General features: G+C 32.3%; 3 protein-coding genes across 4 annotated transcripts; 1 reads left to right on the plus strand and 2 right to left on the minus strand.

Annotated features, from left to right (window-relative positions):
* Positions 1 to 3880: 3880 nt before the first annotated feature.
* LOC137806299 (PHD finger protein ALFIN-LIKE 2) lies at positions 3881 to 6721 on the minus strand. Of its 2 annotated transcripts, XM_068606325.2 has the most exons (5): positions 6625 to 6721; positions 6509 to 6541; positions 5798 to 6020; positions 4430 to 4550; positions 3881 to 4266 (listed from the first exon to the last, which is right to left on the minus strand). In XM_068606325.2, exons 1-5 carry the CDS (start codon positions 6707 to 6709, stop codon positions 4069 to 4071), a joined length of 660 nt encoding a protein of 219 aa, XP_068462426.1. In that variant the 5' UTR covers positions 6710 to 6721; the 3' UTR covers positions 3881 to 4068. The 2 variants fall into 2 exon arrangements, with proteins under 2 accessions (XP_068462426.1, XP_090156402.1); XM_090300276.1 differs by lacking the exon at positions 3881 to 4266 and having other exon boundaries at positions 4439 to 4624.
* A 1556-nt stretch (positions 6722 to 8277) lies between these two features.
* Positions 8278 to 9932, plus strand: LOC137806298 (serine/threonine-protein phosphatase PP1). Its single transcript, XM_068606324.2, has 2 exons — positions 8278 to 8828; positions 8916 to 9932. The coding sequence occupies exons 1-2, from the start codon at positions 8660 to 8662 to the stop codon at positions 9647 to 9649; spliced, it is 903 nt and encodes a 300-aa protein (XP_068462425.1). The 5' UTR covers positions 8278 to 8659; the 3' UTR covers positions 9650 to 9932.
* A 7330-nt stretch (positions 9933 to 17262) lies between these two features.
* On the minus strand, positions 17263 to 18165 carry LOC137808831 (uncharacterized). Its single transcript, XM_068610111.2, has one exon. The coding sequence runs from the start codon at positions 18163 to 18165 to the stop codon at positions 17263 to 17265; it is 903 nt and encodes a 300-aa protein (XP_068466212.2).
* Between the last annotated feature and the right edge of the window lie 3999 nt (positions 18166 to 22164).

Genomic DNA, 22164 nt, shown 5'->3' on the forward strand with positions numbered 1-22164 from the left:
TGTCATTTTACTGACTATTAGTATATAAGAAAAATATTTCCTTATGCTTAACTGTTAATCTTAATCAATGAGAAATTAATTAATTCAACTAATAATTAGATATAAAAATAGTATAATTTTTATAAAATTGAACATTTTTAAGTATAATATATATGATTATATATTTTAATTCAAATATTTTAAAATTTGAATGACTAGTATTGAATAACTATTTTAAATTTTAATAATAACATGTAATATAAATTTATATATTTTAATTGTGATGTGAAGTTTATGTACATGTTATATAATTAATTTATTCACATATAAAATATTAAGTATAAACAAATCTATATTTCTATACAAAAATTTACCGCGTAAGGGAGAGAGTTCAATTGTGATTTTATTGAATTTTAATAATCTTTGCAATAGCTCCATTAATGAAGTTAAGATGAAGATTTGGTGTGCCAAAAATCAAACTCAAAATCTTTTATCTACCATGTCATATTAGATGTAATTGACTAATTCAAAAGAATAATGTATTTTATTTCATTTACTCATATTCTATTTGAAGACCAAACTATGATTCACATGTCTGATACATTACTCTAGAGGCAAGTTTGATCTAACTCCACATATGCAAGTTTGATATATGATGATTCATTAAAAAATAAACATAAGAAAATACATTTTTCTAAAAGTTTTTCAAGAGTTACGTCTGGTTAAGCATAAAAATATTTTTCTCAAATAATCATATAATACATGCCTATGATAGACTTGTTAGGATTAAATACTTATAATCTCCTATTTTCTCTAGTATAAAAGGTCACATCAGATATACATATTTGCATCTAACTAACCAGTTCATAACCAAACCAAATACCAAGTTTTAAGAGTATTTTGTTCAAATCATATTTGATATTTACTCACATATTACACTATAAGAAAATCATGAAATAGAAACCAATTTGTAAAAACCAAAATAATTTTAGTTGTAACAGTAACTAAATTAGAGACCATTTTAGAAATTAAAAAGAAATTTGGTTTCTAAATTAGTTTATATTATTTTTTATTATTGTTAAATAGTTTCTAAATTGGTATCTAATTAGCAACTAAGGTTTTAACTACCAATTATTTAGTTTCTAAATTTGGTAGCAAAAACCTGGTTGCTAATTAGATAGCAATTTAGAAACTATTTAACAATAATAGAAAATAATAGAAACTAATTTAGAAACCAATTTTTTTTTTAGTTCCTATTGTAACTAATTATTTTGGTCTCTAAAAATTGGTTTTTATTTCATGATTTTCTTGTAGTGTTAACTCTACTTCAAAGGTTAGGGCAGATGATAATAACATGTATTGTAAAGGATATAAGGAGGGGAGAACACTTAAATAATAGTTTATATTGGTTCGTTTGTCACACAAGACATTCAGTTCTTGACCAGCCAACCAAGTTTAAGTAGGCAGACTAATGTTGTGAATCTTTGGGCTCGTAGTCACTTCTAGCTAACCCCTTGAATATTCTTGACATTAGTCACTCTTGACTTAATTGATTATTTTTTTACACAAGTCACTTTTGGCTAACCCTTTAAGTATTCTTTTCTCAAAACACTCCTAACTAACCTTGGATATTCTTTGCACCTAGCCACTCTTGGCTAACCAAATATTCTTTCGGAGCCACTCATGGCTTACCCTGTTAAGAAGTATTCTTCACTCAAGTCACTCTTGATTGAACCTCAATATTCTTTTCCAAATAGTCACTACTGGCTAAGATATGAAAGTTTGGTATTTTAGTGATCTACTAATCCTTGGGTCATATGACCATGAAGGATTATGTTTGATGAAAATACAATGGTCAGGCTTTCTTTCCTTGTTTAGATAATCTTGCTCTCTAGGGAAGGTAGCGTCTTTCGACGTATACAATGGTTAGGCTCACTCTCCTATGTAACTGAATAAACAATTGAAGTTTTTTTCATAAAGCTCCTTTATATCCTAGTGCTTTGATCTTAATTTTAAGCTTGAGGGTCATTCGATATCCTCTTGTCAAATTTTTTTGCTATAGTGTGCAACCTCTGCTTTCTTGGCTTAGAGGAATGCTCTTCTTTTGAGCAACATTTTGATATTATGTGTCCTCTCCTCTATCTTATTATCATTCTTCTGGATGGAAGGTTTTAAATAGATTCTAGAAAAATGTAGTTGTTAAAAGATAATTTATAGTTGTTATAGTTTTTATGCGCATCATATCAAACTTTGAGAAAAACCTGCATAGTGTTATATCGTCTATCAAACAAAATAATCGTGTCTTACAAGATTTGTTGTTTTTATAGAACTGTCATCTTATAAGTGTGATAGTGTTTTATACTTAACTATTTTAAAGAACTAACCTTGGGATGTTAGACTTTTTCCGTGGCAATCTCATATTTTGAAGGTAGTTAAAACATGAATCTATATAAAACATGAATCTATACAAAACATTCCACAGTTTAAGTTTTCACAAACAATTTCTACTTCGTACAAACTTTCATAGATCATAAGTTAAAGTGCAAGTTTGATAGGTTATCAAATTGTTGAATATTTCTCATTAGTGAGACATATCAGTGAGATATAGTCTTTTGTTAGTTTGTTACAGAATCAATACATGTTATATCAAGATACAAGGTTTCTAGGAACAACTAAAGCTTATGTTTTGCTTATAAGAAATATAATATCAATATGTTACAAAGTAAGCATAAGCAAAAACAATAAGCGTAGACTCGAATCTATTCTTTTTAGCTTGCTCCTTTTTAACTTGCTCCCCTGAACTTAAGCTCTTTGTGATCTTCATAATGCTCCCCTCAAAATATGATTCTCCCCTCCAATTTTCCCTTATAATCTCTGCTTCCATGCCAACTTTTTATCTTTAATTTTCTTCCCTGTTTTAAGCAACATCAATAAAAGGGTGGACCAACACTTCAATCAATGTCCTCCATCCTCATCATCTATGATAACACCATTGGAGCAGATAAAGTTGTTGGTAGCAGAGGTCTGGGTCCAAGTCTTAGCAGGAATGCAATCATATTTCTACACATGGTAGTTTCTGTGATGGCTTGATTATGGCCTCTAGTGCTAATTGTGTTACAACATTGACCATTTCCAAGGGAACTTTTTTATGTAGATTCTCACCGAGGAGAGCTAAAGCTTGTTGTGTTGTCTCTGGATAAAATATGAACAAGCAAGTTAGCAGCTTACAATGTAGCCATGTTCATTATGATAAGCACAAAAATATAATTTCTTTACCTTGCTTACTTGATATTGAGTTCAAAAATATTTCAGATCAACGTAGAGGACACATGGTAGCACATGGGGATGAACATGTGACTTCTCTTAATGATGCATAAAATCGTTGCTTTCGTCTGTGATAATAAACAGACCAGTTTTCTTCTTCACTTTCAATCATTATTTCCATCTCCGTGTGTGTTGGACATATCTATGTCCATATCTAATAATTAAATCAACAATTTCTTATACTATATTTCATTTATAAATCATGATAAATAAAAGATAAAAACTATAAAATAACTTTTTTAACAATAAAGTTTACTCATATGATAGAAGTCCAAAAGGTATAATGTTGAAATAGTCATTGTTGAAAACTGTAATTATGAATAAACAAAATTCTCCTCCTGTTAAAATTTATTCATGGAAGAGTATATTTAGAAGAAACTAATGTATAACAACGTCTAGTTTATAAACTTGTATCAACTTCTTAAAGACAATGAAATAAAAATATTTTTTAAACTAAAATTAATTTATATAATAAAATGATTTTTTATAAACTAAAATTAACTTATATAGAATTTGTTTTCATCTTAATTCTTTAAAATTAAGTTTTCGATGAAACAGCTAGCTTTAACTTCGTGAAACAACATTGAATTAAACAAAAATTACAATGTGTAGATTCAAGCAAATATCATCAACTAATTATCCAATTGAAATTTGTGATACTCTATTCTATACTCATTACATGAACCTCTACAAGTGTAGTAAGAATCTTGTGAGACATGAAACAGATTCAGCTGAGTCACATATTCCCATTTCATTGCCTTCACTCTATGATCTGCTCCTCCTCAAGCTGCATGATGGACATTTATACCGTTTTAGGGTGTCAGCCTTTGCAGAGTTGATCATAACACACCTTCCATGGTACCACCACTCACATATATCGCACCCCATCCAAAGTTCATCTCCATTGTATTTTTCACCACAGCTTCCACAAAATATTCTAGCATGCTCACCTTTCATTGCTACCTGTGATTTTCTTTGTCAGAACAAAACTAAAACCACCATATTTTTTTTATATATGCTTACTTCCATTATTATTTGTTTTTATGGAACTTTTAGCATTTTCAAACCAATACTTAACCAGTCAGGAGAAACAATAGTCACCGGAAAAGGAAAGGAAACTACTAACCTCGATGGTTACACCAGATTTGCTTCCACTATCCAAGGAGAGTTTTTCCTTAATTGGTTTATTGCCACTTGCAACTTGAAAAACGGTGGAAAGAGCATTGATCAAACCAAATAGGCGTTTTCTGCCATTAGAAGTCAAGGAAAACATCGATAGAAAGAACCATATGCCAAGTTGCAGGAGACGCTAAGCAGGGTGCTACAATAAAGATATCCAATATAAGTTTTATATATTGACATATCTTGCAATTGGAAATTGAAGAAATTTCTAGTTTAAATAAAAGAGCAGAGTTGTCAATCTAATACATTGGATCCCCTCTTTAATTTTGACACTTGGATTACTATCATCTGACTATCAACTATAACTTTTGATCTATAATAAACACTTGATGTAACAATTGATATTAAAGTTAGATCACAGATTTATTCTCAATGAAGAAAAATGTTACAAATTACATCAATTATCCCACACTAAGTGAGCTAAGTTACAATCCAAAAGTTCAAAATCATAATTGAATAGATGATCTTAAGTAGAAAAAATTGTGTTCTGACAATTAACTATAGCTTTTGGACTAGTAGTAGTGAAGGCTCAATTATCACACTTAAGATCATGAGTTAAATTTCCTGTAAGACAAATGTTGATGTAAGACAATTGTTGAGGGGAGAATTGTAGCACAAATCACAGTAAAAGTCTTATTCCTGAAAGTATAACTGTTAAAGGGAATTTGTTTTATAAGGTGCATCAATTGTCTAGGTGAGATGGGCTATAACTTTTTTGACTTAGTGGCAAGCTCAATCCAATAATTCCAAGAGTGTTATAACAGTACGGTACCCCAAATAATTGATTGACAATCACCCACTATATCAAAAGATCGAAATATTAACATGACTAATTTATATGGCACACTTATGAATGCTTAAAAATCAAAATATTCAAGAAATGCATAATTAATAACCGAGCCAAAGTTTTTTTTAATAAGCAGAAAAATTATACAAAAATTAAGTTTAACTGAGTACAAGTAATAGCCTAAATACTGAAAACAGCATCATCCATATTCACAATCCTTCAATAAGATAAGAAGCATATAAAATAGAAAAGATCCTGCCATGTGACAGAAAATTGAAAGCATGACACAAGATGGATTGGCAGAAGAATCCAAATTACACCTACCTAGCCACTATTATAGGGATGCTGCATTTGATCTAAGGTTTTTTATATATGGAATTTCTTTTGACTCTTTACTCTAAAATAATGGTTTAGATGAATGTCCAGCATGAATTCCACTCATAACCATAACTTCTACATTAAATACACAGCCACAGTGAAGCGGGATTATTGCTTATGCATCTCTGTGTCAATGTTAGATAATACCTTTCATTGTGGTTAAGCCGAGTTCCAAGGTAAAAGGCCACAGCAAGCAGCCATGAATCACTATGCACAGCAACCAGAGAAAGCCAGTCCTTGCGGCTCAGGTCGTCCCTGGCAAAGTTGATTCCAAGAGCTGGCTCTGGGAGCTCTGGTGGAACTTCCTCCGATGGCAGAGCTACCTCCCAGACCCCGTTTGGATGTCCATAGAGGCACAAGTTTTCCTTACCTTAAGGAAACACACAGGAAAAACTTCAAATTTAAGGGAAGAACACAACATATTATTCAATTATTACAAAACCACATATATCAACAATCTCAACCTAACTGAAATTAAAACCAGAAAAATGAACATGGATGTTACCCTCTACTACCAGACCCAAACGCCATACAGCAAACTCAGCACTCTTATTTGACTTTCTTACGCTAACTAAACAGTACATGAACCATGCAAAACAAAAGCTCACATTTTCCCCATTACTATCTACCCTTTTTGTTTCTTTCTCAGTCTGAGTCATAAAAACCCCACCTTGTTCACTCGAACAAGCATGCAGAACAATTCACACACACCCTCAGTTTGCTTTTCACAAATTCGCAAAACATAACGAAATACCAACAAAAAAATAAAAATAAACAAATAAAGAATCCAATTTTTTTCATGTAAAAGAAACCCAAGTACAAAAATTAAGGGGGAAAAGCTGAGAAAATACCCTTTACCTGGATCACAGAGTCCGTAAAATTCATCAACGTCTAAGAAGAGAAAAAGGCACGGGTGAAAAAAACAATGAGAGAGAAAGAAAAAGAAAGAGGCATTCTAAAGAAAAGAGTAGTACCGTGAGTGAGTGCGCGAATAATAGCGTTTCTTCGGGCTCTGAAATCTCTGAAGATCTCTTCAACTGTGCGGGGTTTGGAAGCCATGCAGCCGAAGGGTAAGAGAAAGAGAAGAAAAATACAGAGTAGAAGAATGTGTATTAATGTGTTATAAATGAGGTATGATTTAATTTGATATAAAAAAAACATTTCATAAAAATTCAGTTATTTTTTAATTATTTACACTTATATATAAATATATATAAATGGATTCTTTATTATAACTGTTTTTTTATACACACTTTTTTCCTATTTTATCTTTATATTAATATTTTATTTTAATTATTTTATTATTTTTATAATTATTTAAATTTAAAAATAGAAAAAAGTTAATATTTAATTTAAAAAAACTAAAAATGGAAAAAATTAATTATTAATTTTACTTTTATTAATATATTTAATTTTATTATTTAATTTTTAAATTTCTTTTAAGATATAATAGACATTTAAGTAAAACTTCATAAATATATCATCAATACAATTTATTATTAATATAATTTATTATTAGTACATTTTAAATTTATTTATTTTTCTTTAAAATATATATAATTTGATATTTAAAAGATACAAATACACATTTATCTATATCTTTTAAATAAATATAAATACACATATGATTATATTTAAAATCAAATAATATTATTCACATATTTATATTAAGAGTGTAGATTTATAATTTATTTTAATAAATATGAATATATTATATCTATATATATAAAAATGATTCCTTTTTATAAATAAATTTTAAGAATAATAGTATAGTTTAGTTTGGTTTTGAAAACTATTTTTCCAAAAACAAAATTATATATATATATATATATATATATATATATATATTATTTAGCTTTACTGATACTCCTACTACTAATATCTGTGGCTCACCAAACAATTCTTTTTTTCTTCTTCCACTTTCATTATGTATTTTTGTTACTTTTTATTTATTTCACATTGTAATTCAAGTTTTATTTTTTTATAAAAATCAAATAAATCATAATACTTTGCAAACTATTTTTTTAATCTTGATAAGATAAGAATATGCAAATAAGAAAATAGCAATAAAATTTGTAAATTTTTAAAATTAATAGAATTATGAATGATATGTTTTATATAATTTAATTATTGTTATAATTTAATTAATAAGATATTCGTTAATAATAATTTTTTTTCTTTTAAATAATATGTAGAAAACCATCTCAAATATCAATATTTATTTTTATTTTCTTTAAAAAATATTTAATTTTTTTCTTTAAAACATGTATATATTTATATATATATATATAAATAATTTAATATTTAAAAGATACAAATACATATATTTATATTTCATTTATATGTCCGGTGGGAGAAATAGGATTTCTCCAGCCAAAGATCTTTCAACTTCATCTTCAAAGCCTTCAGAGATCCTATAAGGCATTTATGAGATAGTAGCAAATCAAACGATGTTTCCAGCATCTACCTTTAACAAACCTTCCAATGGTGAAGAAGCACTTTCCACTTGAGTAGACTTTCTTATTCAATTGCAGCTTTAAAAGTAAACAAGTTTCATCCTATTTACAATCATATTGCAGAGACTATACTGCAATAATATTATAATATAACAGAAAACTTGTTTGGAACATACTCTAAAGAAATTAGTACCACATTAATGATAATTTTTGCCTTGGTATACCAACTAACTAACTAACTAAATAGGCCTATAAAAAAAACTGATTAGGGTTTTCTAAATTTAGGTAGTGGGAGGAGGATGTCTCTTCTCCATTCCATTATCTTCTAAGCTTGTGAGCCATAGAAATTAGTCAAATTGATAAAACAAAAATGTGCTTCCCCAGACCCCAAATATATCTGTCCTCAAAATTGCTTTGTTTTTGGAATATTTGTTTGCTCTATATGAGTGGGAGGGCGTGAAAGAACATAATTTTGGCTCATGAGTTTGAGCTTGGGAAGAGAAATCCTGCAATAGAATAGAAGAGAAGAGAAAGAGAAGAGAATTGGAGGGTAATGGAAGGATTGGATGGTTTGATAGAGAGGCTTCTGGAAGTAAGGAAGAACAGGGGGAAACGGATTCACCTTCTGGAGTCAGAAATTCGGAGCCTTTGCAGCACGGCCAAAGATCTGTTCCTGTGCCAGCCAAATCTTCTGGAATTGGAGGCTCCCATAAACGTCTGCGGTAAGTGGAATTCATTCATGTTCATATTTGAGATGAAAGTGAGAGTTTGATTGATATTGATGTAAAAGAGTTGAATGATTGTTTCAGGCGACATACACGGGCAGTATCCAGACCTGTTGCGACTGTTCGAGTACGGTGGTTTTCCGCCGGATTCGAATTACCTATTCCTCGGAGACTACGTGGACAGAGGAAAACAGAGCGTGGAGACCATATGCCTGCTCCTGGCCTACAAGATCAAATTCCCAGAGAACTTCTTCCTTCTCCGAGGAAACCACGAGTGTGCCTCCATTAACAGAATCTACGGCTTCTACGACGAGTGCAAGCGAAGATTCAGCGTTCGCCTCTGGAAGATATTCACCGACTGCTTCAACTGTCTCCCCGTCGCCGCCCTCATCGATGACAAGATCCTCTGCATGCACGGCGGCCTTTCGCCGGACATGGAGACCCTCAACCAGATCAAAGCCATAGAAAGGCCCGTCGACGTCCCCGACCAGGGCCTCTTGTGTGACCTCCTCTGGGCCGACCCCGACCCCGACATCCAAGGCTGGGGCGAAAACGACAGGGGCGTCTCCTACACCTTCGGCCCCGACAAGGTCGCCGAGTTCCTCAAGAAACACGATCTCGATCTCATTTGCAGGGCCCACCAGGTCGTCGAAGACGGCTACCAATTCTTCGCCGACCGGCAGCTCGTCACCATCTTCTCCGCGCCAAACTATTGCGGCGAGTTCAACAACGCCGGCGCCCTCATGTGCGTCGACGAAACTTTGCTCTGCTCCTTTCAGATCATCAAACCCTTGGGCTTGCGAGGAAAACTCACATGACAACTTCATAATCCCGCCACACTTTCTGCATCCTTCCATGGCTTCCAACAACCCCCCACAGACCAAAATTTTGTTTTTTCAAATCCCACAAAACACTGTATATATATACCACGTTTTTCATTCTTTCATCCACACAAGTTATTAGGACTAGTGCTTTTAAGTGGAAGTAATCCACTTCCAGTAATCTGTACCAGTAGTGGTAGATAGTAGTATCATTTCGTTTTCTTATATATTCAACTTCTATATATCCTTTTCCTAACCTGTATAAAGGATTTTCTGTTAACACTGCACTTTCCACTACTTCAGGTGCACTCTACTTCTTCTTCAATATCAATATGTCATCATCTCAATATCTCGTTTGTATTTTCTGGGGTTTTGCACAGATGAATCACCAAATAATACCATTGCAGTGTTTTTATCTATGGTGACTCCCTACAGCTTATCATGGTCCAATCCTTTCTTTTTCACTTGAAACTCAGCAGCTTTGTCATGTGTAGGAAGGTATCTAACACTACACACATATTGATGCGACCCGGATACGAAAATACGTATAATCTCTAAAATCTCTAAGATATAAGACATGGGACACGAATCTATATATTATATAATTATGAATTATATAAATTATTAATAAAGATTTATGTGCACAATATGTTCTAGATTATTTTTTAGAGCAGAAATATGTTTTTCATTATAATCATAATAAAAATTTATACAATAAGTTTGATTTTTTTTAAAATTAATGTATTTTTTTTTAAAAATTGTGTTAGAATCATACTAGAATTTTCAGAAATCCAACAAATATTTTTTGAATTGGACACTTCACGGATACGTATCATACAAGTATCATACAAATGTCAGTGTCCGATACGAGTACTCGACATCGACACGTCATTTAAGAGAAGTATCCGAACTTCATAGGTTGGAAGTTCATATATTGACACCATTTACATATACAGGGAATACATACACTCAACATCCTAATAAATTAATATTTAAGTTATTTTTATTTTATTTTTTAATTAAAAAGATTATTATATTATTAAATACACTCAACATCCTAATAAATTAATATTTTAGTTATTTTATTTTATTTTTAATTTAAAATATTATTATATTATTAAAAGGAGCTTTCAAGTGTTTGTTTTTTTACTGTTTGGAGTTTTAAAGAAAATTTTCCAAAATAATATAAGTAAATAGTCACTCAATAAAAAGATATTAATAACTAATACTAAGAATAGTATGAATTGAAAGTTTTACGTTGAATAAAAATCAGAAAGTTTAATAACATGTATGGTTTTGTGTTAATGTTGGTATCATGTTCTTTTTAGTTGATTTGCTTTGACCCAATGTGAAACTCGTAATGATACCAAAGTGGATGGTTTGTCTTCTGATTGCCTCACACAAAGATAAACATACCTTTTTATGGTGAAAAAGTCCAACAACAATTAGGGTAAAAACAAATTGTGTTGAGATAAATGTCAGAAAGGACAAGGACAAATATGCCCCCATTGTGGTAAAGAATCACCGTAAAACTCAACTCATTCTTGAGAAGTATGAACACAATCTTAAAGTTTGGGTTGAAGATGTATCATCTTTTATATTGGTTTACTCGTGATGAAATAGAAACTAATTTTTAGAGATTAAAATAATTAGTTGTAATAGTAACTAAATTAGAGACTATTTTAGAAACTAAATAAAAAATTAGTTTCTAAATTAGTTTCTATTATTGTTAAATAGTTTCTAAATTGGTATCTAATTAACAACCAAGATTTTAACTACCAATTATTTAGTTTCTAAATTTGGTCTCTAATTTACATAGGCTGAATTCCGAGCAATGATACATGAGGTATGTGAATTCTTATGGCTGAGAATTATTCTAAATGATCTTAAAGTGGCATGTGAAAAGTCTATTATTCTTTTTTGTTATAATACATTAGTTATTCCCATTGCTCACAATCCAATTCAGCATGATAGTACCAAACACATAGATATAGATCAACCAATTATAAAAAGAGAAATTGGATAGTGGCCTTATCACTATTCTTATGTCCCATTTGGGCTTTAGATAGCATACTTGTTTACAACCACTGAACGATTTCATAATCTCATATGCAAGCTGGGAATGATAGATATTTATTCACTAGCTTGAGGGAGAGTGTTGTTAGTAATAGGATATTAAGTATATTGTTAGAAGTTGTAAGAGGATTCGAGAGATGTCTTTATAATCAATACTTTAGGATTAGAATTCTCTATATATAGAAGCTAAAGTATTGTTTCAAATTATTCAATTGAATAAAATTTTCTCTCATTCAGATTAACCCCTTTCAAGTATAACAATCACACTAATTACATTCTTCTTCTTCTCTATTTATACTAATTACATTCTCTTCTTCTCTATTTATAATAGTCAAATCTTAAAAATAAGGAAATAAAAAATATGCTAAACTGAATTGGAGGATTCTAAAGATATTTTTTCTAATCATAAATATTGAAATCTACTATTTACAACACTCAAGTTGGTAAATGAATATCAATCATTCCCAGCTTGCTTACAAGATCCTTGAATTTGTCCCAAGAAAGTCATTTAGTGTGAATGTTCGCCATTTGAAGTTCTGTAGGGACATGGGTGTTAGCCACTAGACTCCTATCAAGATTATCTTTGATGAAATGCTTGTTGATTTCAATATGTTTGGTCCTATCATGTTGGACTAGATTATGGACAATGCTCATGGCTGACTTGTTGTCATAGTACAATTGTATATGGATGCTAATCTTTATTTTAAGGTCATCAAGTATGATCTTCATCCTAAGTCCTTCACACACACCTTGGGGAAGGGCTTGAAATTCAGCTTTCGCACTGGAACGAGATACTCTAACATGTCTTCCACAATGAGAAATTATTCTCATTGAACTTCTCTATCTCATATTTTGTTGTCATGGCTTTAAAGCAAACTTATGCTCTTTTCACTATGAATAGTATTGTCTATTGATGAGTGTGAACCAATACACCATGTAAGTTCCAAGAAAGAAATGTAGATCACAAATAAACACACTTAACATGTATTTCCTTCGTTAGAACTTTCCTAAACATGCACTTTCAGACTACCATACCACACTCTACATACAGTAATAAGAATAATTCTTTTTTATGTGAAAGATCAGACTAGCTGCAATCACATGACATACTTAAATAGAATTAGGTGGCATGATTTGGAGCAATTTCCTTCACTTAAAGTGGAGCTTAGCATGAGACAGGCACTTTGCCTACTAGGTGATTGAATCTTGATATTCAGAAGTCATTGTGCTCATCAGATTATCTTGTTAATGTAATTAATTTCATAGGCTCTTACAGGTTGTGTAAACATGATTTAGCTATGTGCATTTTGTCCTACATCACAAAATGAATCAATTGAAACCTCTTCTCACTCTTATTTCTCTATACTTGTTTCTATCTTTCTTGCCATCTCATTTCTTGCTTTTCAACATTTTACCATTGCAATCTTATTCAGGAACCATGCTGTTAGGGTGTAGTACCATTTCTTATATCGACTACTCATAGTTATTACTTCTTTAAAAAGTGTTTTACATGCAGAATTTTCTCTACTTGCAATGCCTTGTAAGATTAAGGAATGCTAGTTATTTGCACCTTTTTCTAAATTTAGTTTCATGTGGAGAACTGAAAAGCTACTCAAACCTACTAACTAGAGCAAGAGTTGAATAATTTAGAGAGTTTCAAATGAAATTGATCTACTAAGAGAACATACATATAATTAGAGAAATTTCTTCTACGATTTTTTCTTGTTTAATATATAATATAAAAAAAATTCTTAAAAGGTTTGTGATTATGCATAATTGTTGTGATACATGCAAAAAAGAAGACTTTTACTTACTGCATTCCCAATTTTTATCCAATTATAGAATTATTATATTTTACAATAATTACTTATAAAGTCATTTCCTGAAGGATTAAATGGGTTAGTGTAAAGTTTTACCCAACTTAAACCTAATGTTTACTTATTATCCAAATATAATTTTTTTTCCAAAAAATTGTTAACCAAAATAAAAGCCATAAAAGTAACTTGTAGCTTTTGAAGAATTAAATTCAAAATTCAAGATTATTCGTCTTATCTCAACATTTTTTTTATCAGCAATGAATTAATAGAATAAAAAGGGACACTTAAGGGGTGTCCCAACCCTTATACAGTTACTACACCTAACATAGGAAAAGTTAAGGATGAACCATTATAGGATACATCACATAGAATACGTGGTTGCCGCAATGAGCTTTGACTGCATAAAACCAGTAGAGCTATGTTGCTGGAGTTACCATACTGCTGAGATGCCTTTGGGTAGCTTATGCCCCTGTAGTCACCCTGCATAAAGCCACACACCACGTTGATCACTTTGTCATTTTGACGGTCTTCACATCTCCAAGACCGAATGCCAACACACATAACAGCCCCAACAGTCCTTTGTTCCACTTCTCCCCTTTGTTACATTCACCACCATGAACACCTCCACTCCACCCCCAGCCCCATCAGGACAACCCAAAACAACATGTCCTACCCAATCCTCACAGAAAAGTTTTACTGCTTCATACCTCCCCTGACAAGTAAAGAGCAGGATCCCCTATGTTCCTGTGCTCACAGCATAGATGACTGCTATGGATAGCGTGGTAAGCATGGCTTTCCTACAATCCTTACTCCATACCAGTCCATACATGCACCATGTTACGTAACAGTCATATACCCCGCTCATTATAGTGCTCCCCAAACCAAGGCAACAACCTCGTCGAGCATGCCCAAGCCATTCCGCTGAACGATCAGAACCAGAGCCTCCATCCATCCCAGTCGCGCCTTGGCTTACGCCTATTTAACACAGCACCTGCAATCCAACGATCTTACCACAAATGCTAAATGGCCTACAGATTTTTCAATCTTCCACGGACCCTTCTGCCTTTCCTGTACCGGACTTTACTTTGGAGGTCCATTACTTATAGCTCTTGATACACAAAATTGGGTTTAAAACCCAATCCACAAAAGAGTAATTGAACCTGCATACCTTATACTTCATCCACAACCATGATTTCAGTTGAGCTTGCTGGAACATCTCTTCAGCATCTACAACTCCTTGCTTGAACGCGACCAAGTTCCTATGTTCCCATACACTACGTACTATAGCAGTCCAAATACCTTTCCAAATCAAGTCTTGTTTGTTACTGACCTGAATCAAAGTGAAACTTTCAAAGTGATTACTCATAACATTGTGTTGAACAAAAAGGATGCCTATCCATCTATGACATAAGTCCCAAACACGCACGACCACTTGACACTCCAAAAATAAGTGATGGCTGGTTTCAATTTTAGAATGGCAGAACTCGCATAAAGTGGATTCCATCGTCACCCCCCTCCTACTCAGGCATTCTCTAGTTGGTAGTCTATCCAGTAAGGACCTCCACACAGTGGTCAGAACAGAGGGAAAGGCCTTGGCCTTCCAAAGGAGGTCAAAAACAGCATTGCGGGTGCCATCTCCTCTTATGCTCGCATAAGCTGATTTCACTGAGAAACACCCCTTATTGTTGATCCCCCATACCCGAGTGTCTTGCTCCTGCCGTGTAATAACAGCCCTAGAAATATATGAGACTAGGTCCGTTTCCATCACCGACTCCCACTCGAACCTGGCCCGCCTCCATCTTAAGTTCCATCGCCAAACGTCCCCTTCCCACATGACTACCTCTTCCACTGTTTGATTCTGATTACATGATATGGTGTACAATTTGGGGAACGCGAATTTGAGATTGGTATTCCCGACCCACACGTCATCCCAGAATTTCACTATGTCACCGCACCCTAACCTCCAGCCCATTTCGGCTTGGAACCATCCCTCTCCTCCTCCCTCCATACAAACTTTATGTAGGTCCCTCCACCACCAAGACTGCAGCTTAATTGGTGGGTTCGTCCCCTCGCATCCTCCTCCATATTTCGACTCCAAGATGTCCTTCCATCTTCCTTTTTCATCCGAGAGCCACCTCCACTTCCATTTTGCCATCAGAGCATAATTGAAATCACGTATATCTATGATCCCCAGCCCTCCTTCCTGTTTTGGTTTGCACACATTTTCCCAACTGACCCATGAGATCGATTTCTTTTCCTTCCCCCAGCCCCACAGAAACCTTCTTTGAATACGCTTGATGTTCTTACAAACCGAAACAGGTGCTTTGAACATGGAAAGGTAATACAGGGGTACTGCTGTAAGCATCGATTTAATAACACAGATTCTACCTGCCATTGATAAGAACCTCCCTCTCCACGTGCTTAGCCTGCTCTCCAACTTATCAATGACTGGCTCCCAGAACTTCTTGCTCCTCAGGTTGCCTCCTACCTCAAGCCCTAAATACTTGAAAGGTACTGTCATCTCCGCACAATTCAAGGTCCTCAGATAATAGAGGATATTGTTCCTATGCACATTAATACCTGCAATCCTGGACTTGTGGAAGTTTATCTTGAGGCCTGACGCTACCTCAAACCCTCTGAGGATAGCCTTTAAAGTCACCACATTGCTAAAAGAGTCCTCACAGAAGAAAAGAGTGTCATCAGCAAACTGTAAGATACTTATCTCAACCTCTTTTCTCCCGACCCTCAAACCGGATAGTAAGTTAGCCTACACAGCTTGCCTCGCCAACCCTGACAAGCCTTCCGCTACTATCAAAAAAAGAAATGAGGCAAGTGGGTCTCCCTGCCTCAACCCTCTCTCAGGTTTAAATTCGTATGTCGGGCTCCCATTCACCAGCACAGAGATAGAGGCACTTTCTAGACAGCCCTGGATCCATCTGATCCACTTCCTATGAAACCCCATCTTTCCCATCATATCGTACAGAAACTCCCATCTAACCGAGTCGTACGCTTTTTCGAAGTCGACCTTTAGGCATAGCCCACTTTGCCCTCGTCGTCTGATGTCCTCTACCACTTCATTAGCCATTAGAATGTTGTCCAGGATCCCCCTATTCTTCAGGAAAGCCGACTGACAGTCGTCAATAATCGTGGGTAGCACTTTCTTAATCCTTTCCGCCAACACTTTGGATATAATTTTATACATGGCACCAACTAGGGAGATAGGTCTGAAATAATCGAGAGACACAGGATTCCTTACCTTAGGAACAAGTGCAATGAATGACGCATTGCATCCCTTCGGTATACAACCTGTTTCATGAAACAACTTCAACACACCCAAAAAATCTTCCTTTACTACCTTCCATCCTTTCTTTAGGAAGTTGAAGTTGAACCCGTCAGGTCCCGGACTTTTTGAGCCTTCACATGCCACACCGCATCCCTTACTTCCCTCTCAGTGAATCCCTCAATCAGACTCAGGTTGTCTGTCATAGATAAAGACTTAAAATCAACTGCATCGAGTCTTATTCGTAAGTCTTTTGTTGCTCTGAACCTATTCTCAAACCATCTTCTTGCTTCGACACGTACCGTGCTTGGTTCCTCGCACCACAAACCTCCTATCTCGACGCCCTTCACTTCATTCCTGTTTCTTCTCCATCGCAGTGATGAAAAAAAGAACTTTGTACATGAGTCCCCATTCTTGAGCCAGTTGACTCTGGTCTTCTAGCGCATAAGAGACTCAATCTTAACATCAATCTCCTTGAGCTGTCCTACTAACTCGATCCTATTCATTCTATCACTTCCCAACAAATTACCGTTGCAATCTAGGCAATCAAGGTCCTCTATCTCCTGTAAAATCCTCTTTTTAGATGTCTCCAAATTACCAAAGGTGTCCCTGTTCCATACTTTTAAATCCCCCTTCAAACGCTTCATTTTCTCTTTAACCTTCATGAAGCTACTCCCCTGTACATAGTAATCAGACCATCTATCCTTCACCATCTCCATAAATCCTTTCTCTACTAACCATGCATCGATAGTTCTAAAAGGCTTAGGACCCCAGTCCTTGTCCACAACCTTTACTACTAACGCACAGTGGTCAGAAACTTCCCTTCGTTGCACATACTGTTTGCACAGTGGCCACAATTGCATCCAATCTTCCGATACCAAGACTCTATCAAGCCTGCTCTTGGCCTTCCCATTGGAGTTGAACCAAGTAAAGTGCTTACCGACAAAAGGGAGCTCGATCAACAAGTTGGTATCAATGAACCGGTTGAAACCACTTATTTCGCTTGATTGAGAACCCCTTTCCGTCGCGCCTTTCCTTTCGCAAATGCTTCTAACATCGTTGAAATCTCCACTTAAGCACCAGATCATATCTTGAGATGCCATTTTGATTCGTGATAACTCCCCCCACAGGATCTTCTTCTCCCTCAAAGAGCAGGCAGCGTAGACATTGACCACCACACACCTGCAGTTAGCTTTCACATACTTCCCAGTCACGGCAATAAACCCCTTCCCCATAACGTGGTTGTCATAAATAAAAGCATCTGTGTGCCACATCGAAAGTAAGCTTCCTCCGCCATTATCCCCTTCGTAATGCAACCATCCAGCTTTGTTATCTCCCATAGCGAGTAACATCTAGCATCCGAGAACTGGACCGTTTTAGTTTCTTGCAGGCACACAGCGGAGAAAATATGTTGGCTGGGTTTGAATTTAGGATTTTCCAACACTTTTAGAAGCAAAGTTGTGGATATATTCTCTTTATTAAAAGGAATAATCAAATTACTTTTAACAATTTTACAATTATTGTCTATTTGTATCTTTTAATTTGACGATAAAAAGAATTATTTATTAAAATTATTATATTAAAAGAAATTAAAAATAAAAATAGACTAACTATTTTATATCTTCGTATTTCATTTCAAAATCTACCTTAATTGAAAGGTTTTATCATGTAAGTCATATCTGCATGTTTTATTAATATATAAAGTTATTTTATACTTCAATAATATACATTAAAAGTAATATAATATATACTTTTAAACATTTAAACAGTGCAAAATTAAGATTTTTTTGTCATAAACTTGTAGTTTAATTTGAAAATAATAATAACAACAATAATATGTAGACTTTTGCTTCCTACACCCATAATTTCTAACTGCATTCCATAACTTAAAATATTCATTTTGCCCTTGTGATTTTATTTGAAAGTTGCAAAAAGATCTTATGTATAGTCAAGCACCCAATTTCATTATAAAAAGGATGAAAATGTCTTTAGATAAAATGGAAGTATATATAAAAATACATTCTCCACCCCTTTTTCCGAATATGTTCCAATTTTTTTTTTATCTTACAGAATTTTTTATTTAGAATGGAATTTTGATTTTTATTTCCAGATTTTTGTTTCCGAAATACAATAATTTTTAATGGATATAATTTTCTGGAGTGTGTTGATTTCAATTCTGAATTTTTATTTAAAAAAATGATATTTTTAAATTTTTTAAATTATATTCGGTGCAGGTTCAAATGATTGGTTGTAAGAAATATTTACCAAAATTGTAATATTTTCAGACACAGTAAGATCTTTGCAAAAAATCTCTTGGGAAAAAGATATTTGTTTTTGGATTTTTTTTACTTTTTTTTCGTATCCTTTATAAATTTGTTTTGACTTTTAAAAAAAAATCATTGCTTTCTTTCATTTTTAATAGTTTTTTATTAAAAAAAAGGTAGACAAATTAAATAGATAACAAATAATAAAATAACAAAGATTTTAAACATAATTGTTAAATTTTGATAGAACGTATTTATTTGATTGAATACTAGATTTAATCAAATTATTTTGCTATATACATATTAATAAAAAATCAATCAATTTCATTAAAAATAATGATATATTATTCAACCAAATAAAAAAAAAAAGTATGATCTATTATTCAACCACCAATAAAGAAAGTATGATCTATTATTTAACCAATAAAAAAAAGTATGATTTATTATTCAACCAATAAAAAAAGTATGATCTATTATTTAACCAATAAAAAAAGTATGATTTATTATTCCAGCAATAAAAAAAAGTATGATCTAGGAATTCAAAAACTGAAAAAATCCGTATATTTATTAACTAGTTAAATTTTATCAGTATTCTTTATGAAACCATGTTATATTTATTAATATTTTTAAAACTGTTATATTAATAATAATAGTAATGATACTAATAATTACGATAATAATAATTATAATTTTATTATTAATTTTTTATGAGTTAAATATATTTTTTTTATTTATGTACTATAATATTAAATTATTAGATTGGTTGTAGTTTCTAGTTTAAAGAAGTTCTTAAATCTTAAGTTCATATGATTTTCTCATCAACCTTGTTGAGTTTTTGAAACACATACATCAACTAAATCTTTGATAATGGGTTATTTGATAACCGATACAACTTTCTTAGCTTTTGTCAAAGGAATAGGTTTCAGTTTGATTCACTCCGTCGAGCCAAGTATTCACCGTCGACTGAAACTTGTTTAACAGCACAATCTCCTTTGGGGGTCAAGAGTTAAAGCAGAACACAGTAATGGTATGAACTGTTGAATGGTATGAAGCACGCATCCCAGTGTCATTCAACTCAAAGTAAACCATGCACTTACCCCTACTGTTTTAAAATCAGAAAGTTGTTTGGGCATGCGAGTAGGTGTAGTGTTGGAGTTTCTAGAGGATGCCAATATTGTAAGAAGGTTTGACAGGGAATAGCTTTACACTCAAGGAATTTCCTCATTCTTATATAGCATGTAGGGCAAAAACAATTATACCTATCTTCTCCTCTTTTCATCACCACTACATGTATCTCTCCGCCACAAACGTTTCTGAAAATTCAAAACATACATTATAGTATTGAATTTAAATTCTTAATTGACGTATTTAATTAAAATTCTTGTATCAAATTAATTCCTGTAATTATACTTATATTATCTATAAAATTAAAATATAATACAAATAATTAAATTAGTAAATTTGGTTTTCAATATTAACGAGTCATGCTTTATTTTTAATGTATTTGTTTTAATTATTCTAATCGATATAATTATTGACTAGTCAATTTTTTAGCTTTATTTTTTAATATATTAATTATTCTAATCGGTATATTTATTGACTTAGTCAAGTTTTTTTTAGTATTATTTGTAAAACTATTCTATATTTATTAATATTTTTAAAACTGTTATATTTATAATAATAGTAATGATCCTAATAATTATGACAATAATAATAATATTAAAAATAATTATGATAATAATTATAATATTATTATTATTATTATTTTTGTATGGGTTAAATATATTTTATTTATTTATGTATAACGAAATTGATTTTCGTTACTTGTTTACACTTTAAACCATCTAGATGTGAAATGATAGTTAGTTATTTGGATTGATGTGTTCACCAGTACAAATACATAAATTTCAACTAACCCTACAAATTTAAGTTATGTTATCAAAATTTTAAATAATATATAAATTGCAATTATCTTAATATTTGTTCATATGGAATTCACTTTTATATTTTAGAAATTAAATTCCAAAATTAATTAGTTGCAGAAAGAATTATTTTAATAAAAAAAATATAAATTTTTCTTATGCGGGCTAGTCCGCAGGCCAACACTTATGCGGAGCGGGCTAACCCGTATTGTCACTCATACTAGTAACAAAAGTTCAAAGTCTTCCTATTTGAAAAAAAATATGATTTAAATAAAAAAAATGAGGAATTTTTTCTAGAGGCCGGGATTCAAGTAAGGATGATATTGTAAATAAAGATTACAAAGTTTCATATGTAGAACCATTCATATCATGGGAAGAAAGAGTTCATGAAGGAGGCCAATTTATTGGTTCGTGTGCATCATTCGAATATGATGATATTAGGGGAATGTTGAAATAATTATATGGTGAATTATGTTATGTTTGCATTTAAAATTAAATTTGAGTTTTATTTTATGATTAGGTAATGTAGTGGTTGATATTTGATTTTTGTATTGAATATTATAAGTGCAATACAATTGGTGATAGATTGCTTGAAATTAACTTGAATGAACAGTTGGTGATACAATTGGTGCAATACAATGTGTTGAATACGTTGAATGTTTCATTATACAAATTATACAAGTGTAAAATATTTAAAAAAAATCATTTAATACTTGAATGAACAGTTTGATGCATGTACATTAGTTACAGATTTATCCATAAAATATTACCTAATAGATTTTCTTCCTTCCCATAGATCGTTAATAGATTGTCTTCCATCCAAATTCATAGATAAATTGAACATTAAATACAAATATTATCTATCTATTTGTATTCGTTGGTAAATTCAACACTACATACAGATTATTTCCATAATTTTGTATCCGTTAATAAATTTAACATCATTACCAACATTTACAAATCCATAAATAAATTTAACATTACCTACAAATTGTTATCTATAAACTAATAATAAAAATAATAAAAACAATAATAACATTAATACTAATGATATAAATATAAATATTGTTACTCATATTAATATTATTATTAATATTATCTATGAATATTATCTATATACTATAGGTATTAATCTTATATTAGGTAATATTAA

The sequence above is a fragment of the Phaseolus vulgaris genome, chromosome 3 (assembly GCF_051622355.1).
Source record: "Phaseolus vulgaris cultivar YP4 chromosome 3, ASM5162235v1, whole genome shotgun sequence".
Lineage (NCBI taxonomy): Eukaryota > Viridiplantae > Streptophyta > Magnoliopsida > Fabales > Fabaceae > Phaseolus > Phaseolus vulgaris.

What these genes read in the sequence shown, in the direction of transcription:
- LOC137808831 (XM_068610111.2), bottom strand. Translation starts at nt 18,165, where the DNA reads ATGGGAGATAACAAAGCTGGATGGTTGCATTACGAAGGGGATAATGGC.
- LOC137806298 (XM_068606324.2), top strand. Translation starts at nt 8,660, where the DNA reads ATGGAAGGATTGGATGGTTTGATAGAGAGGCTTCTGGAAGTAAGGAAG. An exon ending in GGCTCCCATAAACGTCTGCG is followed by an intron (nt 8,829 to 8,915) that starts GTAAGTGGAATT and finishes TGATTGTTTCAG; the next exon opens with GCGACATACACGGGCAGTAT.
- LOC137806299 (XM_068606325.2), bottom strand. Translation starts at nt 6,709, where the DNA reads ATGGCTTCCAAACCCCGCACAGTTGAAGAGATCTTCAGAGATTTCAGA. An exon ending in TATTCGCGCACTCACTCACG is followed by an intron (nt 6,542 to 6,624) that starts GTACTACTCTTT and finishes TTCTCTTCTTAG; the next exon opens with ACGTTGATGAATTTTACGGA. An exon ending in TTACGGACTCTGTGATCCAG is followed by an intron (nt 6,021 to 6,508) that starts GTAAAGGGTATT and finishes TGTTTCCTTAAG; the next exon opens with GTAAGGAAAACTTGTGCCTC.